Source organism: Balaenoptera borealis (assembly GCF_965194805.1).
Source record: "Balaenoptera borealis genome assembly, chromosome: 8".
Taxonomy (NCBI): domain Eukaryota; kingdom Metazoa; phylum Chordata; class Mammalia; order Artiodactyla; family Balaenopteridae; genus Balaenoptera; species Balaenoptera borealis.
This window is the reverse complement of record NC_138865.1, coordinates 11,531,845-11,553,952: the sequence shown is the minus strand read 5'-3', so window position 1 is coordinate 11,553,952 and position 22,108 is coordinate 11,531,845. Positions and strand designations below refer to the sequence as shown.

Sequence of the window (22,108 nt, the reverse complement as noted above, 5' to 3'; positions counted from 1 at the left end):
CGGGGGACGGGGGGCGGGGGGCGGGGTGGTAAAAAGAAGGCTGGCGTGTTTCAACCCTCCTCACCCAGCACCTCAGATACTCTGATGGTCCAACTAAGGAATAAAAGGGGCATCTGGCACCTGATGGGCAGAAACCAAATTCAAGAACGTTCTATCAATCACACAAAGGACAAATTCAAGAAATAAAAAACCGGAGACTTGGAGTAAATGTTTCATTATTGGTCATGATGATCAAAAGATGATGGTTAAAACACACACACGCACACGCACGGACACACGCACGCGCACACACCCACACACTCAGACCTCATCCCCCAGCCGCAGGGCCCCCCCACACCCCCTGCTGGCGTCTCCGGCCAAGCCCTGCAGCCCTCGCTCCACCCAGGACTCCGCCCTTCACTTGGAATTCTACCGCCTGATTTTAACTTCCCTCAAGGCGGTGCCCGGATGCTCACTGTGAAGAAAAGCCGAGGACTTGCCCTGGGCTGGGTAGCAAATGCCCACGAGTCCTCCGTCTCCCTTTCCAAACCTCGGCTCCTTTTCTCCCCTCTCCCACCCCATCATTGTTCCCCTGAAACAAATAGGATGGCTTCACAGGTCAATTCTTAACATGTACAAACACCAAAAGCAGAGGAAACGCCCCTGGCCACCCCCCTCCCCCCAAACCCCAGTGCTGGGAGAGCAGCCAGCGGCGGGCGAGGCTGCCTCGGGAACTGCGGAGCCGCTGGAGCTGTCCGGCCGTTCTGGAAACTTCTTTGCCTCTGGGCTTTACCGGGAGGCCTCCTCCTTCAGCTCCTTGTTTTTCCGCACCTCCTCCGCGTGCTTGTCCTGGGAAGGAAGGGAGGGAAAAGGACAGGTCACACGGGCTTCCCCAGGATAAAAGGAGGCCGAGGGGCAGGAGAGCCAAAGCAAAGAGTGTGGCCACCACAGGAAGTGACGAGCAGGGTCTGCAAAGGCGTCCTGAGAAGGGGCAGAAGGTGGCAGGTGAGGCTGGCAGGAGGCAGGTGAGCGAGCCTGCTGGTGGGGCCCCTGGATGCTCGTTGACTAGACACAGCCTCCCCGGGGGAACCCACCTGGCAGGGACCACCAGCCTCCGCCGCCCTTACCTGGCCGTCTGGGGGCTGCACTGATTACACGGCTTGACTTAATGTAAGGAGTAGCTCCATGTAGCTTGTGCCAGAAGAGCAGGTAGAACTCACTGCAGGTGGCCCCTGCACACAGGCAGCTGGACTGCCCTTGTGTTTCCTGCTCATCTCCTTAGCGAGGGTTGTCTTAAGCCCCCTGACGAAAGGTGAGGGCTTGTAAAGTATAAATCGACTAAAGAACTTCTGGAAATGTCCAGCTCCACAAAGTGGCTTTTTTTGTAAGTGTGGTAAAAGAATCCTCTTTTGTGTCCCAGCATCATCAAACCAAACGATAGGATCTGACTTCAAACGCCCATCAGCTGTGTGACTTTGACCAGCTCACTTCACCCGTCAGGCTCCGTTCTCTGGTATTGAAAGGGAGGGGCATGGATGGGAAGCTCTTTTACCTCTAGAATTCTGTGATTTTAGTGTTCACTTCTAGGGCTTATCTCGGTCTACCTTACATCCCTGCTCATGGTGAAGACATCTGGGTCCTCCTTGTGGGCAGGGAGCACGTCTTTTCCTCTTTGTATCTCCCAGTTCCTCATATGGCACTTTGTGCATGCTAGGTGCTCAGTAAATCCCGTCTCTGCCAGAGCCTGGCATCCACCCAGATATCATCACATCCAGGTATGGGTCAGCCTGGGGGAGACCCACTGAGGCAGCCCAGGGTCCCAGGATGTACCTTAAACTACAGATCTGTCCCTGGAGAGGCCCGAGAACTTTCCATGTCCCTGGGGAAAGTGTGGGGAGTGGTACGTCTAGGGCAGTGGTTCTCAACCTTGCTGTGCATCAGCATGACCTGAGAAGCTGGTTAAACTGAGGTCCTCAGGCACCATCCCTAGAGAGCCGGGATTGGTAGGTCTGGAGTAGGGTCCAGGTATCTGTAGTTTTAAACTTTACACCAAGTGAGTCTGGTGCGGATGGCCAGTGATTCACACAAGTACTGACAAAGAGACATCATTATAGGTGTCCCTGGCCTGGGGCAGAGCACACACCTGTCTCTCATCCCACCTCCTGCCTTCATCATTGGGCAAAGGTGAAGAGTGGTCAAGATTCCAGAGGTGTGAAGCTCACCCAAATGTCTGCTCTGACATCTTGTTTCTTTGAGGCTTATCTCACTTCCAAAGCTCTTCCTCCAGACTGTGGACCTTCCCAATCTCTCCAGCTCAGAATCTACCTCTATTCCCAAGTGAGCTCACTGAAGAGAACCCTAGGTTTCTGGACTCCCTTTCCTTGGCCTCCAGTGGCTCCCTGTCTGACAAAAGGCCGGCGGGATGATTGTGGGCTGGTGTCCCTGAAACAAGCATTGAAAGAGCCACCTGGGACTTCCCTGGCGGTCCAGTGGTTAAGATTCCGTGCTTCCAATGCAGGGGCCGCGGGTTTGATCCCTGGCTGGGGAACTAAGATCCCACATGCCTCATGGCACGGCCAAATTTTTAAAAAAAGAAAGAAAGAAAGAAAAAAGAGCCACCTGGCCTCATATCCAGAGAACTGGGCTCTAGTCCCAGCTCCACTGCTTAGTGGCTGTGTGACCCTGGACAAGTCATTTGACCTCCTCTAACATGGTTTCCTCATCAGTAAAATAAGAATAACACCCATCATGCTTACCTCATTGTGAGGATAGGGGTATGATGAAATAAAAGTGTTTTGCAGATTTTCAATCCCATATCATGGCTCTAGCCTCAATATTTCCCTTGGGTTTAGCCTAGGAACCCATGCCCCATCCTATCCCAATCCCTACTTTTTTATTTCCTGCAAGAGTTTGCTCCTACCCATCCCTCAATAACTGGGGAAGCCTGAAATCAGACCCGGAACACTTCCCTCCCATGTGATACTTGATGGAGGCCTTGCTGCCCCTAGAAGGATGGAGAAAGAGAGCGGAGGACCTGCCCCATGCTGGCCAGCTGCAGGGCCTACACCACATCCAGATCCCCTGTGAAGAAACCAGATCTTTGTAGTAGCTTTGCCAAGGGCCTGAGACTCTAGGTGGTTGGGCAGAAAGGAGCGGGGACCACGCAGCTCACCATGGGACGAGGCCACCGATCGGGTCCCGGGAGTCACCGCGCAGCAGGCGGCGCCTGGAAATAAAACACAGAGCTGGAGCTCTCCCAGGAGCCGCAGGAGAAACGGGGGCAGCCGTGGGACTCAGCAAATGAGGCCAGCATGTTCTCAGCAGAATGGGCTGTTATTCCACTGACACGTGGGACCAACCCCAGTCTCTCACATTTCTCGTATTCAGGTGACACCATTTGGTTTATTGACAAAAGGCAGAATATTGGAAAGACCAGTGACTCACTCAGTCCATATCAAGAGATTTGGAGAGGATTGTGTTTCCTGCTCGACGGGCAACTCAGCTCATCATGCCCTTGGCTTAGAGTCAAGAGCTCAAGTCAGCATCTTTCATTAAGTCAAATCGGTCCATTCAAGGATGAAGCCAGGAATGTATAACTGCCTGTTCATCCCTACTCCCCTGCATTAGGCAGGCTTTCTCTAGAAGATAAGAGGTCTGATCTCCCTCAGACAATGAGAAATTTCGATTGTGTAGCTGGGCAGCATGTCACCCAAGGAATTCCAAAGCTCGGTTCATGTTTCTTGCCTCTGACTTCCCAAATCATCCCTTGGAACTCTCTAAGGATCTAGCCTAACAGAATTCTAGCCTGAGGCTGCTTGCTCCCTGAAATGATCTGCGTGTCCATTATACTTGCCGTGGAAGGAAGAACAGGTCCCAAGAGTCTCCTCTCTGATCCGAGGCCACTTACCTTCTCTTGCAGCCGTTCCAACATGGCGGCAAGGTGGGCCTCCCGGTTCTCCTTATTGGACTCCATCTTCTGAGCCAGTTTTTCCTTTGCCATCTTGATGAAGTTGTTGTTTTCCTCAATGGCTTTTTGGATCACCTCCCGCTCATGTTCTCGCTTCTCTGCCAGGTGCTTCAGGAGCTCAGCTTCCTGGTACTAGTGGAGCATGAAGGGAGAAAGAGGCCCTTGAGGGTGAACATGCCGGGGTGTGTTCTTAGCGTCATGACTTAAGAGCTCCACACTCAGAACACACGTCTCCCTGAGCCTGGTTGCCCGGCCTGTGGGCAGGAAGCAAGGACACTTCCTGGATTCTCCCACTGGACCCTCGGTCCTCTTTGCCATCATTCATTCATTCATTCATTCACAAATATGGAGTGGCCAGATACTAAGTACCAGGCACTATTCCAGCCACTTGGGAAAGAAAAAAGTCTACTAGAGACAAGACATGTATAAATAACTCTAACCCAGGCTAGCATGCGACATATGCCTTGAGAGATAGACAAGAAGTGCTCTAGGAATTCAAGGGTGATAATTTTCAGCTTCAAAGATGAAGGAAAGCTTACGCAGAAATGGCATAAGAGTTGGGCCATACGAATCCATAGAGAGCAAGGAAGGCGCACCAAGGGGTGAAGGTATACCACGCCGTGACCTTCTTCCCCCTCCCCCAGTGAAGGACCCCTTTCCTTAATTGTCTAGCCTTTCCCTAAATCCACAGTGTTGGTCAATGTCTTACCTTGTCATGATAAGGTCACCTCTGGGAGTTATGAAATTCAGTGACTTATCCCCCTAACCGAACTCCTAGCGACCTGGGGCTTTTACCTCTTTGTTTCCCTCAGTGGTGTCTCATTCTCTGCCCGGTACCTGGAAGAGCTGCCTAAATATCTATCGGCTGGTGGTGACCTGACACCCCAGCTCAGAGCCACCGCCTGTCTTCCTCAACATCCTCCCCCTCACGTTCAGACAGAGGGGAAAACAGGACAGCACTGACCTTCCTTCTCTCCTCAGCCGCTTCCAGCTTCTTCTGGATTTCTTCCAGTGATGGGTCTCGCCTCCTGGGGAGGGAGGCATTGAACTCGGGCACCCCATCAAAGGAGGGTGGCTTCAGGATGACTTCAAAGGACTGGCCAGAGGTGCATTTGTTCAGCTCGATGACTTCCATGTCGGAAATTACACACCAGTTCAGGTCCACCGTGTCTGCTGCAGAGAGCAGAAAAGGGGCTGCTCACCCCCTGAAGACCATATGGGGCCCCCCCTAAAGCATGCACACATGCACACATACATGGGAGGTCTGGGGTCCCCAAGGCAGACCAATGACCAGGGTTCTGGGTCTGTCCTAAACATGGCACCAAACGTTGCTGGGCTCTGATGGGGCTGAAGGAGTCGGTAGCCACAGGAAGGTCTCAGACTCTGAGAGCAGGGGCCCCAGGATAAGGGATTTCTAATAATGGCTGTAGCAACTGGCTTTGCTTCTGCTTCTGACAAGGTTCCTCCAGTAGCTGAGCTCTTGCTCATATTGGCACACACTGAGGCGTTTACTTACCACCCACCTCCCGTCCACTCCTCGCCCCACTACCGATCCGATGGCTCAGCCTTCGGACACCTCTCCCCCCGCCCCCTCCTACCCTGCTCTCTTCTTTCTCTCCAGTCAGTACTGTCTCTCCGCTGGCTTTCATCTTTTCTCCTACACTCTCTCCCACACCAGCCTAAACAGAAAAAACAATCTCAGGTGACCCAAGCACTCCCACCTGTCATTTCCAGACCAAACCCATCCTTTCCTTTGAAGCCCCAGGAAACTAAGAGGTGACCTATTCCCTGACCACCACCTCCAATCAGGACGTGGCCATTCAGTGCTCCCTGCCAGTGTCCTGGGACCTGTCACAGGGATCAGATGGCATAGCGATCCCTGAGCCTCCTTGGGTGGCTGAAGAGCGGAAGTCCCTTGCCACATCTGGACCTGCTCAGAGCATTCTCGATCCTTCACTGAGGAGACCTGTGGGCGGCTCGTTTACACCATGACTGTCCCCCTTCTAGGCTAGGTGTCCCCGAGGGCAGACCCCCTGTCTACTCGGCCTCTGCGTCCTCCACGGTACCCATCTGTTACACACATGAACAAAAGCTGAGATCGAGGGCACTCTGCAGAGGGTCTGACTCAGACCCCCAGCTGCTGTCTGGTACCCCAGGCTGCAGCCCCACGCCCACCTTCGCGTGGAACTTAGACCCTCAGAATCAGCTGTGGTGATTTTACTGGCTCTGGGAAAGAGAATGCGATGTAGGGAGGAGATTTTCAGGAAACTGCGGTGGAGGTGCTGGCCTCCTGGATGCAAGCTACAGGAAGCTTCCGTCCTTCCTCTCCTGACTGTGACCCTCACGTACCTTCATATTTATAGGATGACTTATTCAGGGGGTCTGCCAGGAAACAGGAGCAGAACAAGGACACCAGCGGTAGCTCCTTCATCTTCTCTTTGTAGGCTGTGGAAACACCCGACAGGTGAAGAGGGCGACCCCCTTCCTAGACTCAGAAGCCAGCACCCATGCAAGTGTGGGTGCCTGAGCAGCGGGGGGTCACCGAGCTCCACAGAGGCACCCAAACCACCCAAATCCACCCCTTGGCTGGAGATCCAGCCCCTTTTGCCCTGAGCAGCCCCATTCAGGATCCCTGTGTGTGATTTGGACCCACTTCCGTCCACCTGCGCCTTCCAGCGCACCCAGAGGACCCCATCTTCTCTCCAGCACATCATCTCCCTTTGTGGTACTGAACACAAAATGCCTGCAGGTATGGACCCCAAGCGCCAGTGCCCTCGCCCCCACCGGCACCCTGGACCTCACATTCTATGTCCCCGTACGTGCCCAGGACATTCTGTTCCTTTTGCTCCAGGACGGAGGAAACCCACACTCCATTCTCAGAGTACTTGGCAGTGCTTCCCTGAAGGTAAAGAAGGCCACTGCCATCCCTGCGGTCCTGCCTCTCCCTGGGTGACAAGGTCAGGCTGTGAGCTTTCCCTGACCATCCCAGTGCAGTGGTCAAAGCCAGTGGGGTTGGTGTCCATGAGGGCTGGAGGGGTCCCCCCACCCCCATTTGGTCTCTCAGTGTTTGGGGAGGATTTGGAAACTGGGAGGTCACGAGTTAGAGCTGATATCTATTGGGTTTTTGTTTTTGTTTTTGTTTTGCCATGTCGCACAGCTTGCGGGATCTTAGTTTCCTGGCTAGGGATCGAACCCAGGCCCTCGGCAGTGCAAGCGCTGAGTCCTAGCCACTGGACCACCAGGGAATTCTCTAGAGTTGATTTGTTGGGTCCAGTCCAACCCACCCCCTCTGGGCCCTGGTGTGTGCTCCTGTCGGCCCCTCCCCCATCCCTACTGCCCTGAACTCTCCCCTCATTTCCTTTCACAAATTGAAAACAGGATTAACTGCAAAAATGATACATGGGCATTGTAAAGACTTTTTTAAAAACAAGTGCAGATGAGTAAACGGAAGAAGAGCTCAGCTGTGATCCCACCCCTCATCCAAAGATAACCTCTTTTAACCCTTAGGTGTATTTCCTGTCAGCCTTTTATCTTTTCTATGCACATGTAAGTACATCTATGCAGGTACAGAAATACCCTATGCTGCAGTGCCCCATTACATAAACGGTTTTTGTACCTACCTGCGAGGGTCATGTTTTCTGGAATGTGAGAGGTGAGTCCTAGTGAAAGTCAGGGTCTGCCACCAGCTCAGGACACTGTCACAAATCCGAAAAGCAGATCATTTTAGCTGACAGGTTATTCGCATAAGGAAGGTCTTTACACAACTGGGGAGGAAATCCCAGGAGGTACCTCATCTGCCCCCACCTCCAGGCTGACTCTCCCTTCCCCAAACACCGACCCCCCCCCTTCTTCCACGTCACTCAGTCAAGTTCAGTTTCCAAGCACTGAACGTGGAAAATTTCATAATTGAGAAGTTTATAATTTCATAATTGGTTTCCCAATCGCAAGACCCCCTGAGTCTCAAACATGGGTTTCCCCAAACTGAATGTATCAATGGATGTTCATCTGTCTCCCTGTGCAGCTCAGTGGCCTGGTCCAAAGGAAAGGTTAAGGTGAGAAAAAACCTAAGCCAGAATCGCCTGGGAGGTATTTGCAAAATAACTCTGTGTCCTGAATTCCTCCCTACACCCAGCCCGGACCTTCCTGCCCAGAGCATTCTGACATTGGACAGAGGATGTCAAAATACCTCTTCAGTTGCCCCCTCACTCTCTTCCCCCTTGCCTGCCCTGAACCAGTGTTCTAAGCACTGCTTGACCCCCTTTAAGACAACCCTGGCCTATGAGAAGAAACAAATACTAAGGAATAATGTAATCATTATGTGATTCGCGCAGAGATGGAAATCAGCATTCAGGATTACTATGGGAGCTCAGAGACAGGGCTCCAGACTCAGCACGAGGCCTGGGGAGCTAGGAAGGGGGCCCCCTGGTGTTAGCAACACTGGAACTGCTGAATGATGAGTCGAAATTAAGCAGGAGACGGCAGGGACGGTGTTCTGCCAGGGGAACAGCACATGCGAGAGTCGGGGTGAGAAAGCCCGGTGTCTATGGGGTCTCAAGCTGGTTGATGCTGGACCAGAAAGTGTGAAGGAGGCGAAACAGGAGAGGCAGGGAGGGAGCAGATTGGGGAGTGTCTGGGGGACAGGAGGTGACAGATATCTACTGAAAGCTACTATCTGATGGAGTGAGGAATAGCCAGCAGTGAGTGGCCGTCATGGGGACCACTTGATCCTTGGCTGCTGTGATGGTTAATTTTTGTGTCAACTCAACTGGGCTGAGCGATGCCCAGATAGCTGGTCAACATCATCCTTGGGTGTGTCTGTGAGGTTGTCTCTGGAAGAGATGAGCGTTTGCGTGACAGACTGAGTAAAGAAGATGACCCTCCCCAGTGAGGGTGGGCATCACCCAATCCACTGAGGGCGTAGAACAAAAAGGCGGAGAAAGGGAGAATTTTCCCTGCCTGCTTGAGCTGGGACGTCTGTCTTCTCCTGACCTCAGGCATGGGAGCTCCTGGTCCTCTGGCCTTCTGATTACACCACTGGCCCTCCTGGGCCTCCAGCTTGCAGCCAGCTCTCATCGTGAGACTTCTCAGCCTCCATAATTGCATGAGCCACTCCTTCATAATAAATCTCTTTCTATGTGTATCCTATCGGTCTGTTTCTCTGGAGAACCCTGACAAACACAGCCACTCTCAGGGGTCGCTGTGCCGGCAGAGGGTGGCATGAGCCCACAGCTTCACTGCCTGCCGCTGCATGAGCCAGAGCGACTCTGAGAGCAGCTGAGAACCCCTTTCCCCGCTTACTGAAGTGTTTTCCCTCTGGGGACCAGGGTCTGTGCTGGCTGGAGATGGGCAGGGGAGCGGATGGGAGCAGCTCTGGCTTTGGGGCTGGGCCGGTGTGGAGTCAGACACAGACTTCATCTCTCTCGTAGCTGTGACTGGTTACTTCACATGTCTAACCTTGCTCGCCCCATCTTAATTCTGCACAGAGTTGTACAAATTAAACAAGAAAAGCGTCCAGCAAAAGGGAACGTTTAATAAATATTAGTTCCTTTTCCCCTGCTTTTTACAACAAGGTCGCTACCGGGTACCACATACACCTGCTTCCGAGGCCTCACCAGCCCTGCAGGTAAGGACTGTGGTCCCCATGGGCAGGTGAGGAAACGGAGGCTCAGGGTGTTTGTGTGGCTTGCTCAGGGTCACGCAGCTAAAAAGTGAAAGTGCAGAGATGTGCAACCAGGTCAACTGGCCTTGAAGGGCTCTGTTCCCTGCAGCAGCTCTGTGTGCTTCTCCTTGTGCTTCGGAGCCACAGGCCCCTGTCGTGCCCCTCCCAGTGCAGCACAATGGGCCTCTCTCCTCGGAGTCAAGTTGATCCTGGTAGTACCAGCGAGTCCCCAAACAGCGATGCGGGCTAAGTGCCTGGGTACGACAGCCCTGGTCATGAGCTCTGTTCCACACCATCTCCCATTCACGTCCAGGCTGATTGATGGGGTGACTGGCAGAGGGAGTGAGCCGTTGCCAGAAGAGGGCACGGCCTCAGACCTTAACCTGGGTAATGAATCAGAAGTGGGGGTCCAAAAAGGAAAGAGGAGGCAGAGAAGGCACCCTGAGAGAGAAGGGGACTGAGCTGGGCTTTTTCTGTAGGCGTGGGTACCTGGAGTCAGGGACCTTGCCCTTTGGCTTGAGCTGGAAATGATAATTAAGACCCTACACTCATGGAGCACTTTACTGATTACAGTTCTGGTCGCCTACATTATCCCAGTTGATCTTTGCAGGAGGCCTGGCTGGGCTGGGCTGATAAGACAGGCATCATCAGCTTTGCTTTTCATCAAGAACCTGGGGCTGAGATGTTAAGACTCTTAGCTAAGGTCACACAGCCAGTTGGTGTAGAGCTGGCTCTAGGATCCAGGTCTTCTGACTTATAAGCTCTTCTCTTGTGGCCAGTGGAAGGACTGGATGCTAACTGCTGTCTCCTCCATGGTCCTGGGGACTCGGGGAAAGACAGTCTAGCCTCAGGATATGATTTAATGAAAAATATGTATTAAGTGCTCTCTACACGTCAATGGAAGATGTTATGCTAGGAGTTTTAGGTGCAGGAGGAATCAAGTAGAGAACACAGGTCAGAGAGACAGAGAAGGAAGATGGGGCAGGGAAGAGGAGACATCCTAAAGATGGGCAGAGGGGACTTCCCTGGCGGTCCAGTGGTTAAGACTCTGCACTTCCAATTCAGGGGGCATTGATTTGATCCCTGGTGGGCGAACTAAGATCTCACAGGCCGCGCAGTGTCACCAAAAAATAAGGTAAAATAAATTAAAAAAAAAAAAAAAGAAGATTAAAAAAAAAAAAAGATGAGCAGAGGTATGCATGGCCAAGGGATTTGCAGCTGAGATCTCTCAGCTTCACAGGGCTGGAATCTGCATCATTAAGCATGTGTATTTATAGAGCATCTACTATGTGACAAATGATTTCACTTTTTCATCGTGACCTTGTGATGTAGGAATTACTATCCCTGTTTTATACAGGTGCGAATTGTGGCCCAGAGAGGCTAAGTGACATTTCCAGGGTCACTCAGTGTAATGGGTTGAATGGTGTCCCCCAGTAAGGTATGTCCACGTCCTAATCCCTGCACTTTGGGAATGTGACTTTCTTTGGAAAGGGTCTTTGCAGATTTCAGTAAGTTAAGGATCTCAAGACGAGATCATTCTGTATTATCTGGGTGGCACCTAAATCCAATGACATGCAGGGGAGAGATACACAGGGAGAAGAAGACCATGTAAAGATGGAGACAGAGGTTGGAGTGAAGCTGCCACAAGCCAAGGAATGCCTGGAGCACTGGAAGCTGGCAGAAGCAGGAAGGACCCTCCCCTAGAGTTTTTGGGGGAGTGAGGCCCTGCTGACACCTTCATTTTTGGACTTCTGGACAGCAGAACTTCGAGAGAAGGATTTGTTGTTGATTTAAGCCTTTAAGTTTGTGAGAATTTGTTACAGCGGCTGCAGGAAACTAATAAACTCAATAAGTGACAGAGCCAGGGTTCAAATCCATGATTCGTTCACTGCATCTGAGCTTCCAGTGTTTACATGTGGTCTGATTTGCTCCTCAAAATAATCTGTGTATGTGTACCTGTGGGTACAGGTGCCCTGATAATTCCTCATGCCAATAGTCACATCATTTCTATCACACTCAAGACCCACAAGAACATCCTGAGAAAGGCTATAAGGGGATAGGAAGAGGGCAAGACTCTTCTGGAAGGCCCAGCCATGCAAAGGGGTCCTGAGCCCCTGGGTGGTGGCAGCCACAGCAGAGACCCTGACTTTATCTGTAATTAACCTGTGGCGTCAACATTGGGTGGGACCAGCCACACCCCCCTCCCCAGCACTCAGCCTGACTGCCTGAGGACTCCGGGAACTGCCAGGGAAGGGCAATAAGAGGTGTTATTGCCAAGGTCAGAGAGGACAGAATGCCAGGAATTCAGGGAGGCAGGTGAAGATTGATAGACAATAAAAGCTAGAGTAGGCGGGAGGCCATGGGGACAGACCCAACAGTGGGAGATTCTAGCCAACACGTCAGCTATCAGCGCATCGTCAGGTAAAACCCCTGCTGAGCCAAACCTCAGGCCCTCCCAGAGGCTCCGTGCACGTTTTCTATTAAGGCAGAGGCCAATCCCAGGCCTTGGGCTGCCCCTAAGGAAGACCAGGAAACTGACTGAATCCAGCGATAGCAGAGATCAAAGGGGCCCCCAACTGAAGGTGGAGGCATCTCAGTCACTCAGCCGAGAACCACAGAGCCGGAGCCTGAGCTCAGGACGGTGGCTTCCGACCCCCGCCCAGGGCTCACTCCCACGCATTTCTGATGGGCACAGACTTGTTGGTCGAGAAGCGGGGCCTCCCTGGGCAGCTCAGCCCCTGTGCTGTCAGTTATTGATCCAGCCTAGTCAGTGGTGAGAGGACTCAAGCTTCAGGTGGCAAAGGTAGGAATGTGATGGGGTTTTGATGCAATTTATAATAGATCCTGCCTTGCCTCTAACTTTGCAATGGCTCAGGAACTTGACTGCGTGCTGGGCTTGTGGACTAGGTTTATTGGGGAACAGAGAGGCCCCGCTGGGCTGCACGCAGGATGCATTGGGACCAGTTGCTAGAACAGGAATAGGAAGAGACCTCCAGACCAGGGAAAGGGTTTGTACTTTGTTTTCTGTTCCGTAGGAAGCCACTGACATCTTTTAAATAAAAAGGAGGAGGGGAAATGGTGATGCCGAGGATCATCGCAGTAATAACAGCTATCACTTTCTGTGGCCAGTGGCTGGCAGAGAAGAGCCTCCAGCTCTCAGATGCCACATGGCCTTTTACTGTGTGCAAGCCTGATCTCCGGAGGCACCTCTGACTGCCAACACGACCCAAGTGAGCAAGCGTTTTTACTTGTCACTGCAAACACTGCCCAGATAATGCCATCAGGATGTGTCACATTTCATGTGGACTGTTTTTGAGAGAAAATAAGCTAATGCACAACTAAATGGTTTGAATAGAGTGGACCTTGGCAAGAGTGTTCAGAGACAGTAAAAGAACTCTGGTACAGAATCAGGCCGTGGAAGCGCTGAGTTCTGACCCACGTGCTTTAGCCACAAGCAGTACAGGAAGCTGGCTCTTTAGGTTCATGCCAATTATCAGTCTTTTTAAAAGCCCTGTTGAAATTATAATATTTACCGGAAATAAGCTGCACGAGCTACTTAAATGTCATAGAATCATATCCATACGTATCATGTCCATATAGTAACCTGGTTATTTCGCGCTGATAGGCAGCCGTATGTCTTCTTCGGGTTTTTAAAAAGAAAAGGAGATAAATTATTTTTTCATGATTGTGGTTTTCATTCCTTCCACAATATTTATTGAATATTTAATTCTGTGCCAAGCCCTCAGCTAGTTCCTAAAATAACCACAGGGGTTTTCAATAATGAAAGAATGAAATGGGTCCCCTGGGTGGGAATTTGGAGCCTCTGGAAGTTTCTGCTAGCCTTTGGCACTTCTCTGGCAGTAACAAGGACCATGTTATACAGGGAGAAAGAGTAGATTTTAGAGTGCAGGCCAAGAAGGGACTATTGAGATTGACAGATGGACACTGGGCAAAGCAGAATATAGTCATCCCTCCGGATCCACGGGGGATCTGTTCCAGGACCCCCGTGGATACCAAAATCCATGGATGCTCAAGTCCCTGGCGTGGTACAGTCGGCCCTCCATGTCCGTGGATGTGGAACCTTCAGATACTGAGGGGTGACCGTCATTTGGCATTAACTGACTTTGGGGAACTGGTGCTTGTCTGATCACCGCCCCGCTCTGCCCCATTAGGTTTGCTTCTGAGGCTTCAAAGGGAAGAAATGGTGGGAGCCCCAGACAGTCACTAACACGCTGAGAAATGCAGCTTCGTTTCCTAGAAATGGTGTTTCCAGGAAATAAGGAGGTGTCACCTGTTGGCAAATGCAGAGCTCTGGTGGCCTAAGTCTGAGGAGCCCCTCCTAATTGTAGGCAAGCCAGAGGAAGAAAATTAAGTCTGCAAAGTGGACAACCCCAAATAATCCACAGTGATGGCACTTTCTGGGCTGATTTTATTTTCCATTCAACAGATGCAGAAGAATCAATATATTAGAAGTTAAAGTCAGGGACATGGGCTTCCGTGCAGGATTGCTGGATGGAGTGCAAGGGATTGGAACCCAGCTCTGTGTGAGGTCCTGGGGTCAAAGCACTTGGAAGCATCAACATATAGAACATGTCCCTGTAATCTTACTCCGAGTCACAGCAGGAATATTTTGTAGTGCTTTACACTTTACCAGGCACTTTCAACTGTGTATATATATGCATCTATTCCTTTTATCTATAATGTTTTAATTACAAACATATTAATATCATATTGCAGAACATCTATGTGACAGAGAAAAGGAAACAAATCTCTGTCATCTTACTACTTTTTGCTATTGGCATTTCCTTCTAGCTTTCTTTTTATGTCTATTATTTTTACATAGTTGTAATCTGGGCATATATATTTTATCATTTCATTCTCTCCAAATCCTATCAAACAGATACTAATATACCCATTTTACAGATGATCAATTCAGGTAGGTGACTTGATTTGCTTCAAGTTGTATAAGTAGAAAATGATAAAGATGGGATTTCAACCAGAGTCTTCTTATATCAAAGTTCCATGGTACTTCCTCAGACACAAGGCCAAGTGTAAATGTAAGCAAGATGAATGATTGCCTGAGGCATGTGGCTGAAGGGCACACAAAGGCTTGCCTGTGCCAGATCGGCCTCCCAACCATGGGTGGCCCAGTCTCACCATTAAGCTCTCTTTTGTGTCAGCCATTGCCTCAGAAAGTCCCTGTTAAAATGCACACACATGACCTACCAAGTGTAGTAAATTAAATCATTTTCACATCAGCAGAGAACAAGCAATAGATTTGTGAACATTTCCAGGGGTCAAGCTCTCTGCCCATAAGTGGGAGGAGCCATGGAGATCTTTAGCGTTTCCGGTTCACACCCTTTTTCAGAGGGCCCAAGAGGTCCAGTGTCATTCCCAAGATTAAGTAGAAGGAACAAAGCCTTGTTTCTGGCCCTATATTTAGCTACCTTAAAGTGAGACCCTTCTCTTTCGCAATATTACTCATTTCTTTGTTCTTTCATCCTTCTCCAATGCTTTGTAAGTTTTACATCTTGCTTTTATCTTTAAGTTAAAATCATTTATGTCTACAGGCAGACCTTGGAGACATGGCAGGTTCAGTTCCAGACCACCACAGCGAAGCGAATGTCGCAATAAAGCAAGTCACATGAATTTTTTGGTTTCCCGGTGCGTATAAAAGTTATGTTTACACTATCCTGTAGTCTATTAAATGTGCAATAGCATTATGTCTAAAAAATACTTTATTGTTAAATAATAATTATCCATCATCTGACAACACAGGGTTGCCACAAACCTTCAGTGTGTAAAAGAAAAGCAACATCTCTGAAGTGCAATAAAATGAGGTATGCATGTAAATTTCATTACATGAAGAATAAACCAGTATCTAATAATTTTCTTTATGAGATAAGAGTTTTAGCATACTTTTGCTTCCTTTCCCTGCAAACATGATTTTGTCACAATGACTTGGATTTTCAGTTCTGGAGTATCATTATTGATTTCTTTCTTGCATTATTCATTCCACAAATATTTATGAAGAACCTACTATATGCACTAGGCGAGGTACTGAGGAGAAATACAATGATGAATTTAATAGATCTATTCCCCAGCCTCAAGATATTTGACATTTGCATTCAGCTTTATGAACGTGTTGATTATAATTAGACAATGACTCTAAATTCTAGAGTTTTCTTTCTTGGTGATCATTATCAATAGCCTGTCTTTTTGTACTTGAGTTCTTTAATTTGATAAAACTTTTTGATCATCTAGACTACTTCTGGAGTAGTTTTTTTTCCAGGAGGGACTCATGGAATCTTTGTTGAGTCCATACATATCTGGTTTGGTGGCAGGTTTAGGAAACAGACAGACCTGTCCTGGGATCTATACCCCAGTTTTGTTTGTGCCGTCAGCAGACCGCGTCTATCCACCTATCTCCACATACTCAGTCTGAACCTTGCTCCCTACCTGTTCTGGATTTCTGGGCACCGACACCCAAATGATCCACTGGAATTCTGCACTCTGCCCATCCCCCTCCCCGCCAGGTCTTTTACCCCAGAGTCTGCGCTCAGCTCTTTTCTCTGTACTCACATTCACTGGTTTGTTCTCTGAACTCTCAGGTTGCCTGTGCCCTGTCATAAATCAGGCCACCCCAGCAGATGCCTGCCCCTTCTGATCTGTTCTGTCCTCTTGCCTCTCACCACCCGCCGTGGACAGCAGGACCCTAAGAGAGTAAACACACACTGATCAGTCTGGATTGATGGAAAAGACCAGTGAGCTTTGCTGGGGAAGCAAGATAGGTGTGTGTGAGAAAGCAGGGGTGGTGTACCTTTATCTGTGTGTCTCCCTGTCTTCCTCGTGGGACCAAAAATGTAAAACGCTGAAAAATGCTTTTTTAAAATGTCAGGAGAGATTTTTTTTCTTTGGTCCTTACTCTTTCCCAAAGAAAAGCAGAAAAAGTAAACTTTTCCAAGACTATCGCATCTCTAAATATAGCAAATTCTAATTTAATAAGCAAATTAGATTATACACGATGTATGTTTATTTCCCACGCCAAAATAAAAGGGGAGGGGGGTGGGATGGGGAAGGAGAGAGTTTGGTTCCCTACCCGGCATTGTAAAAATTACATATTGCATGTTTTAGAATTTTCCTCCAAATTTCTATCCTCCTTCCCACCCCACCCCCCAAAATGTCTACCTACTCATGATTTCAAAATCTCTGGGAATTCTGCATCTCCAAATGATAGTCTCCAGGTAAGTAGGAAATAATACGAAGATATCAAGGGGGTCTGGAGAGAGGATCTTAGGGGTTCAGGAAAAATGAAGCCTTTCTTTGGTTATACTCTTGATTTTTTTAGATATCCAATTGTTTAAAATCAAGAACACAAAAGATCTGAATTTTCCCATTCTATATGGTTGGTTTCATGTAGACACTCTCGCTTTAGCTCTCTCTTACCCTCCTTCTTTGCCGTGTCCTTGTTTCCTGTTCCACGACCTCGCTCTCTGGATCTCAGTTTATGGCTTGATTGCTCTATTTTAAATCTTGCCAGTCAGCCTGCTTCTGTCCCACAGGGCAAATGTGGTTAAAGCGGCCTCGTTGTATGAGAGAAGGCAGCTAATCTCCCTTCGCCCTAGGATTTCTATGATTGAGCCACAATGAGATATATATAAGGAAGCAAGAAATGCAAGACACTCCCGCTACCGCACCAGCAATAGCATGTCTGTCCAACAATCTGCTCAAGAGGGACAATATTAGACCAGACTTCTCTGACTTTGACGGGTCCTTTAGAACAAAGTCTCTCCTTAAAGAGACACAGTTTTCCATTTAAAACAACACTTGGACTCTGGGCACTTATTTTGTACATGGGACACTTATGAACAAAACAGTTCTCCTTGTAAGAAGTTCACAGTCTATGACATGGGTGAACCTTGAGGACATTCAGCTAAGTGAAATGAGCCAGTCACAAAAAGACAAACACTATGATTCCACTTATATGAGGGACCTAGAATAGTCAGATTCATAGACAGAAAGTAGAATGGGGTAGCCAGGGACTGCAGGGGTGAGAAGAATGGTGAGTTATTATTTAGTGGGTTTCAGTTTGGGAAAGTGAAAAAGTTCTGGAGGTGAATGGTGGTGATGGTTGCGCAACCATGTGAAGCACTTAATATCACTGAACTATACACTTAAAAATGGCTAAAATGGTAAATTTCACATTATGTGTATTTAACCACAATCAAAAATCTTTTTAAATTTTAAATGAACTTCACAGTCTAGTAAGAGTTATCCATAGGCTTACAGTCTTATAGTTAGAAAAAGTAATTAGAGGTTACTTAGCCCAATGTTTCTCAATCCTTTTTCTTATTGAAATCCACAATAAAGAACTACCTTTTATATCATGATCCAATAGGTATATGTCATGGTACTGACATATATATGTATATGTGTATATATATGTATATACATATATATACATACACATACATACACATATATATAACTGAAATATAAACATAAATATATTCATATTTATTTATAAATATAACACTATTATTAAATATATTTATAAACATAATATATTTATATTTAACATAACTGAGAATATATAACTAAAAATGGTATAGGAAACATTACTATATGGGATGTATTTTGACTTTTTTTCTACTCTAATTTATCCCATTTTAACTAAAAAAAATATCAGTCACAACCCACAAAATTGATTTCACAATCCACTAACAGGTCTCAACCTGCAGTTTGAAAAACACTAATCTAGTCCAGTCTCCAACACAACACAGAAATCTCCTCTACAGCTGCCCTGCTGGGTGGTCGTCCTACCTCTGCTTGGATGCCTTCAGTCATGGGGAACTCACTCCCCGAAGTGCTCTGTGGCGGATCCATCCAGCTGTTGAGGATCCTTGCCCACTTCAAACCCGTTCCCCAAGCAGCCTAGGTGAAGCTGGGGATCCCAGAAGGGCCGGGACCTGCTGACAGGTGCTCTGGCTCTGGCAGTGGTAAGTGGGCTTCAAGGAGGGGCGGAAGCACAGTTCCCAGTGGCAAGGTGAGGGTGTGGCACGAGCTGAGGAGAGGGGGTCTGGCTGACCCTAGAGGGTGGGGCAGGGTCTCCAGGCAACTCCAGCTCTGTTCTGTGGAGCTGTGGATCAGACCTTTCCCCTCTGCTCCCTCACGGCTCGCTCTAGCGCTACGATTATCTCCTTATCTGAAGGATGATCTCATCCCCCCACCACCCCCACCCCCCGCACCCTGACTCCCCGCCTGTGGGAGAGGCTTCCTCCCCCTAGAGGGAGCCTCAGCCTCAGTGGAGACAGATTCCCCCGCATCCCCTCGCAACCTCCCACCCATCCCGCAGGACTCCCGCAGGCCACCGCTGGCTGTCCCTCCCCCCCTCCCCACCCCCCACTATTCTCTTGGTCTTGAGACACGGGGGTCCCTGCACAAGGTATTTCGACACGTGCTGCCTGAATATTTCTGAGCCACCCAAGAGGGTCCTGGAGACCTGCCCTTTTCAGGACAATGAGACTCCTTCACACCTGACCGTGCCTTCCAAGAGGAATAAAACAAAGGCAGCACCACCACGTGGGGACAGAGCTGGCCACTGGCTGTCAAATCCCTGGTTCCTGGGGATGAGGTGGGGACAATGCCTAAACTCCTGGCCAGGGTGGCGGGCTGAGCGCCAGGGGTGGGCGGCTGGGTCACAGGCAGGGACCAGGGTGTGGCAGGTGTGGGTTCCAGCAGTTTGCAGCTTTACAGCCAGCCATCCCTGCCCAGGTAGGACCAGGTTGACCTCAGGGTGGGGCGGGGCGAGAAGAGATGGTGATCTCATTGTACCCTTAGAACCAAGAGAAAAAAAGTAACCCTGTGCAGACAGAGGAGAAAGCAAAGGATGATGCGAATGGGAAAAGGAGACAGAACAGCTGTGGCTGAGAAAGGCAATGTAAACCATGGGGCAGCTTCCAGCTTGAAAGCGCTCTGGTGGGCCAGAGCCACTCCAGGGAAAGCCAGACTCTGAACAAAACCTTTCTGCCTCAGCAACAAAACGTTTTTATGCAGAAAGAACTCACAGTGGACATCCGATCTGAAAGAAACTCTGGCGATTCCCACCCATCCTCTGTCCCCTGAGCTCCAGAATAGAAGAAACACCTGGAGCCCACCCTCGCCCCTCTGCCAGGCACCATCCTTTTCACCTCGCCCCGTTTCCACCAGGATTTGACAAAGTTTAACTGATTGAGTAAAACCGAAAGGCAACACAATAGGTGCCAGACTCCTTGCTTCTCCTCTCTGCAGCTGTTGGGTTGTTTTTGTTTTTGTTTTCTTTTGTCTGAAAAGCCTCAAATAATTTGCATTCTATTTCTACTTACCTGCAGTCCAGTTAGAAGTGAGCTGCTCCCTTCTTCACTCCCTCAATTAGTGGTACCCTGGGCTTCTCTCCACATCAGCACCACTGCTCAGCTCTTGCCATGACATCACCTCCAAGCTCCGTGATTGGCCAACAGTGGGTTGCTTGGCAATTGGACAGTCTCCTCTGGCGGAGCAGGGATTGCCTGAGTGAGTAACTCTTAGCAGGCCGGGGAGTAGAAGATGATGTCAGACAAATAGCTTGCTTTCTGTGCTGCCTCTGGAGCTGGTGAACCAGAGGGTGAGGGTGGGGATGAAGAAAGAAAGAGGGAGTGGTACGGGGAGGTGAGGGTGAGGGCCCAGCTTGCAAACCGAGCTGCCCAGTGAAGAAAGAGCACCTAGACAGAGGGAATAATGCATGATTTCCAGATTCTTTAGCTTTTTCGGATCTGGGGGTGGGAGAATATGGAATCTAGAGGAGAAATCAGAAAGAACAGATGAACCCTAAAAATAGCTCCCTGGAGGGCTTGGTGTCTGCTTCCAGCTCTGTCAGAAGGGCTGGTGGGTTTGAACAGTGAATCAGAAGACAAGGAGGGGCTGCAGGCACCCCGGGCCCTGGAGCTGGTGTGGCATGGCACGGGGGTCCCAGGAGAACAAGGCTTCCTTCTCGTCACCTGGCTGGCACATGGGCCACACATTTGTTGTGGCCACTTGGCCAGCACTGGTGGGTCCTCACAGCCCACCTCGCCCACCTGCACCTTCCAGAGGAAGGGAGACCATGACTGAAGCTGAGGGTCATCACCACCCTGGTGATTCCTAAATGAGATGGAACCCTACAGGGAGGTGACGGGCCATCCGTGGTGGCTTCAGCAAACGGGGGCAGGGAGCCCGGGACACAGACCTCTCAGCCTGCCCACGCTCAGCCAATTGGCTGGAGGTGACAGAGTGAGGCAGTTAGGGGCGCGGAGGTGTGTGGAGCCCTGCAGAACGCTGCTCCCCATCAAAGCCTTCTGGAGGAAGCCCTGCGTCCCCACACCTCCACGGCAGGGACAGCCAGCCACCTGGCCACCCACCAGCCTCGCCTCCCCCCATTTTTTGTGGGGAGTGATTTCTGTTATTGTGGTAAAATACACTAAACATAAAATTTACCATTTCGACCATTTTTAAAAATAAATTTATTTATGGCTGTGCTGGGTCTTCGTTGCTGCACGCAGGCTTTCCCTAGTTGTGGCGAGCGAGGGCTACTCTTCGTTGCGGTGCGCGGGCTTCTCATCGCGGTGGCTTCTCTTGTTGCAGAGCATGGGCTCTAAGCATGAGGGCTTCAGTAGTTGTGGCTCACTGGCTCTAGAGCGCAGGCTCAGTAGTTGTGGCACACGGGCTTAGTTGCTCCGCGGCATGTGGGATCTTCCTGGACCAGGGCTCGAACCTGTTTCCCCTGCATTGGCAGGCGGACTCTCAACTGCTGCGCCACCAGGGAAGTCCTGTTTCACATTTTTAAGTGTGCCGTTCAGTGGCATTAAGTACATTCACAATGTTGTGCTACCATCACCCTGTCCCCCGTCTTAGGAATTTTTTCATCTTCCCGAACTGAAACTCTGTCTCCATTAAATACTAACTCCCCTTTCCCTCTCCTCACAACCTCCAGTAAGCTCTAATCTATTTTTTGTCTCAATGAATCTGCCTATTCCAGCAAACTCATTACCTCATGTATTAACTCATGTAGGTGGAATCATACGGTAGTTGTCCTTCTGTGTCTGGCTTACTTCACTCAGCAGAATGTCCTCAAGGTTCATCCACTTTGTAGCCTGGGTCCGAATTCCATGCCCTCACCCTTTTAAAGGAGGGTTTGTTCAACCGCCATCAATTTCATGGACCCTTACCTTCTACCACCACAGCCCTGCTGACTGAGAATGCACATCATGACAAAAAGTTACCTCGAATTCAGCCCATGCTTTGAAATTAATTTTTCTAACTATAAGAGCACCAATGAGCATTTATCTGCATGTCGCAGGTCCTGCATGTATAAGACGTGGGTGTGTTGATTCTGCAGGTGAGCTGGGGAAAAGTAGGTTCTCAAGATCTGGCGCTGACCCCCCAGACTGCACCCCACAGCTGGGACTCACTGGTTGGCATCTCATGCCCACTGCCCCTGTGTTGTCCTC

At 49.6% G+C, this 22,108-nt stretch overlaps 1 protein-coding gene across 3 annotated transcripts; it reads right to left on the bottom strand.

The window, feature by feature from the left end:
* Positions 1 to 204: 204 nt before the first annotated feature.
* On the bottom strand, positions 205 to 20,098 carry STMN4 (stathmin 4). Of its 3 annotated transcripts, none has more exons than XM_082402921.1 (7): positions 19,970 to 20,098; positions 7,567 to 7,641; positions 6,296 to 6,391; positions 5,545 to 5,625; positions 4,911 to 5,119; positions 3,887 to 4,078; positions 205 to 828 (listed from the first exon to the last, which is right to left on the bottom strand). In XM_082402921.1, the coding sequence occupies exons 2-7, from the start codon at positions 7,577 to 7,579 to the stop codon at positions 769 to 771; spliced, it is 651 nt and encodes a 216-aa protein (XP_082259047.1). In that variant the 5' UTR covers positions 7,580 to 7,641; positions 19,970 to 20,098; the 3' UTR covers positions 205 to 768. The 3 variants fall into 3 exon arrangements, with proteins under 3 accessions (XP_082259047.1, XP_082259046.1, XP_082259045.1); XM_082402920.1 differs by lacking the exon at positions 5,545 to 5,625 and adding an exon at positions 3,152 to 3,205 and having other exon boundaries at positions 4,911 to 5,116; positions 19,970 to 20,097; XM_082402919.1 differs by lacking the exon at positions 5,545 to 5,625 and having other exon boundaries at positions 4,911 to 5,116; positions 19,970 to 20,077.
* Positions 20,099 to 22,108: the final 2,010 nt, after the last annotated feature.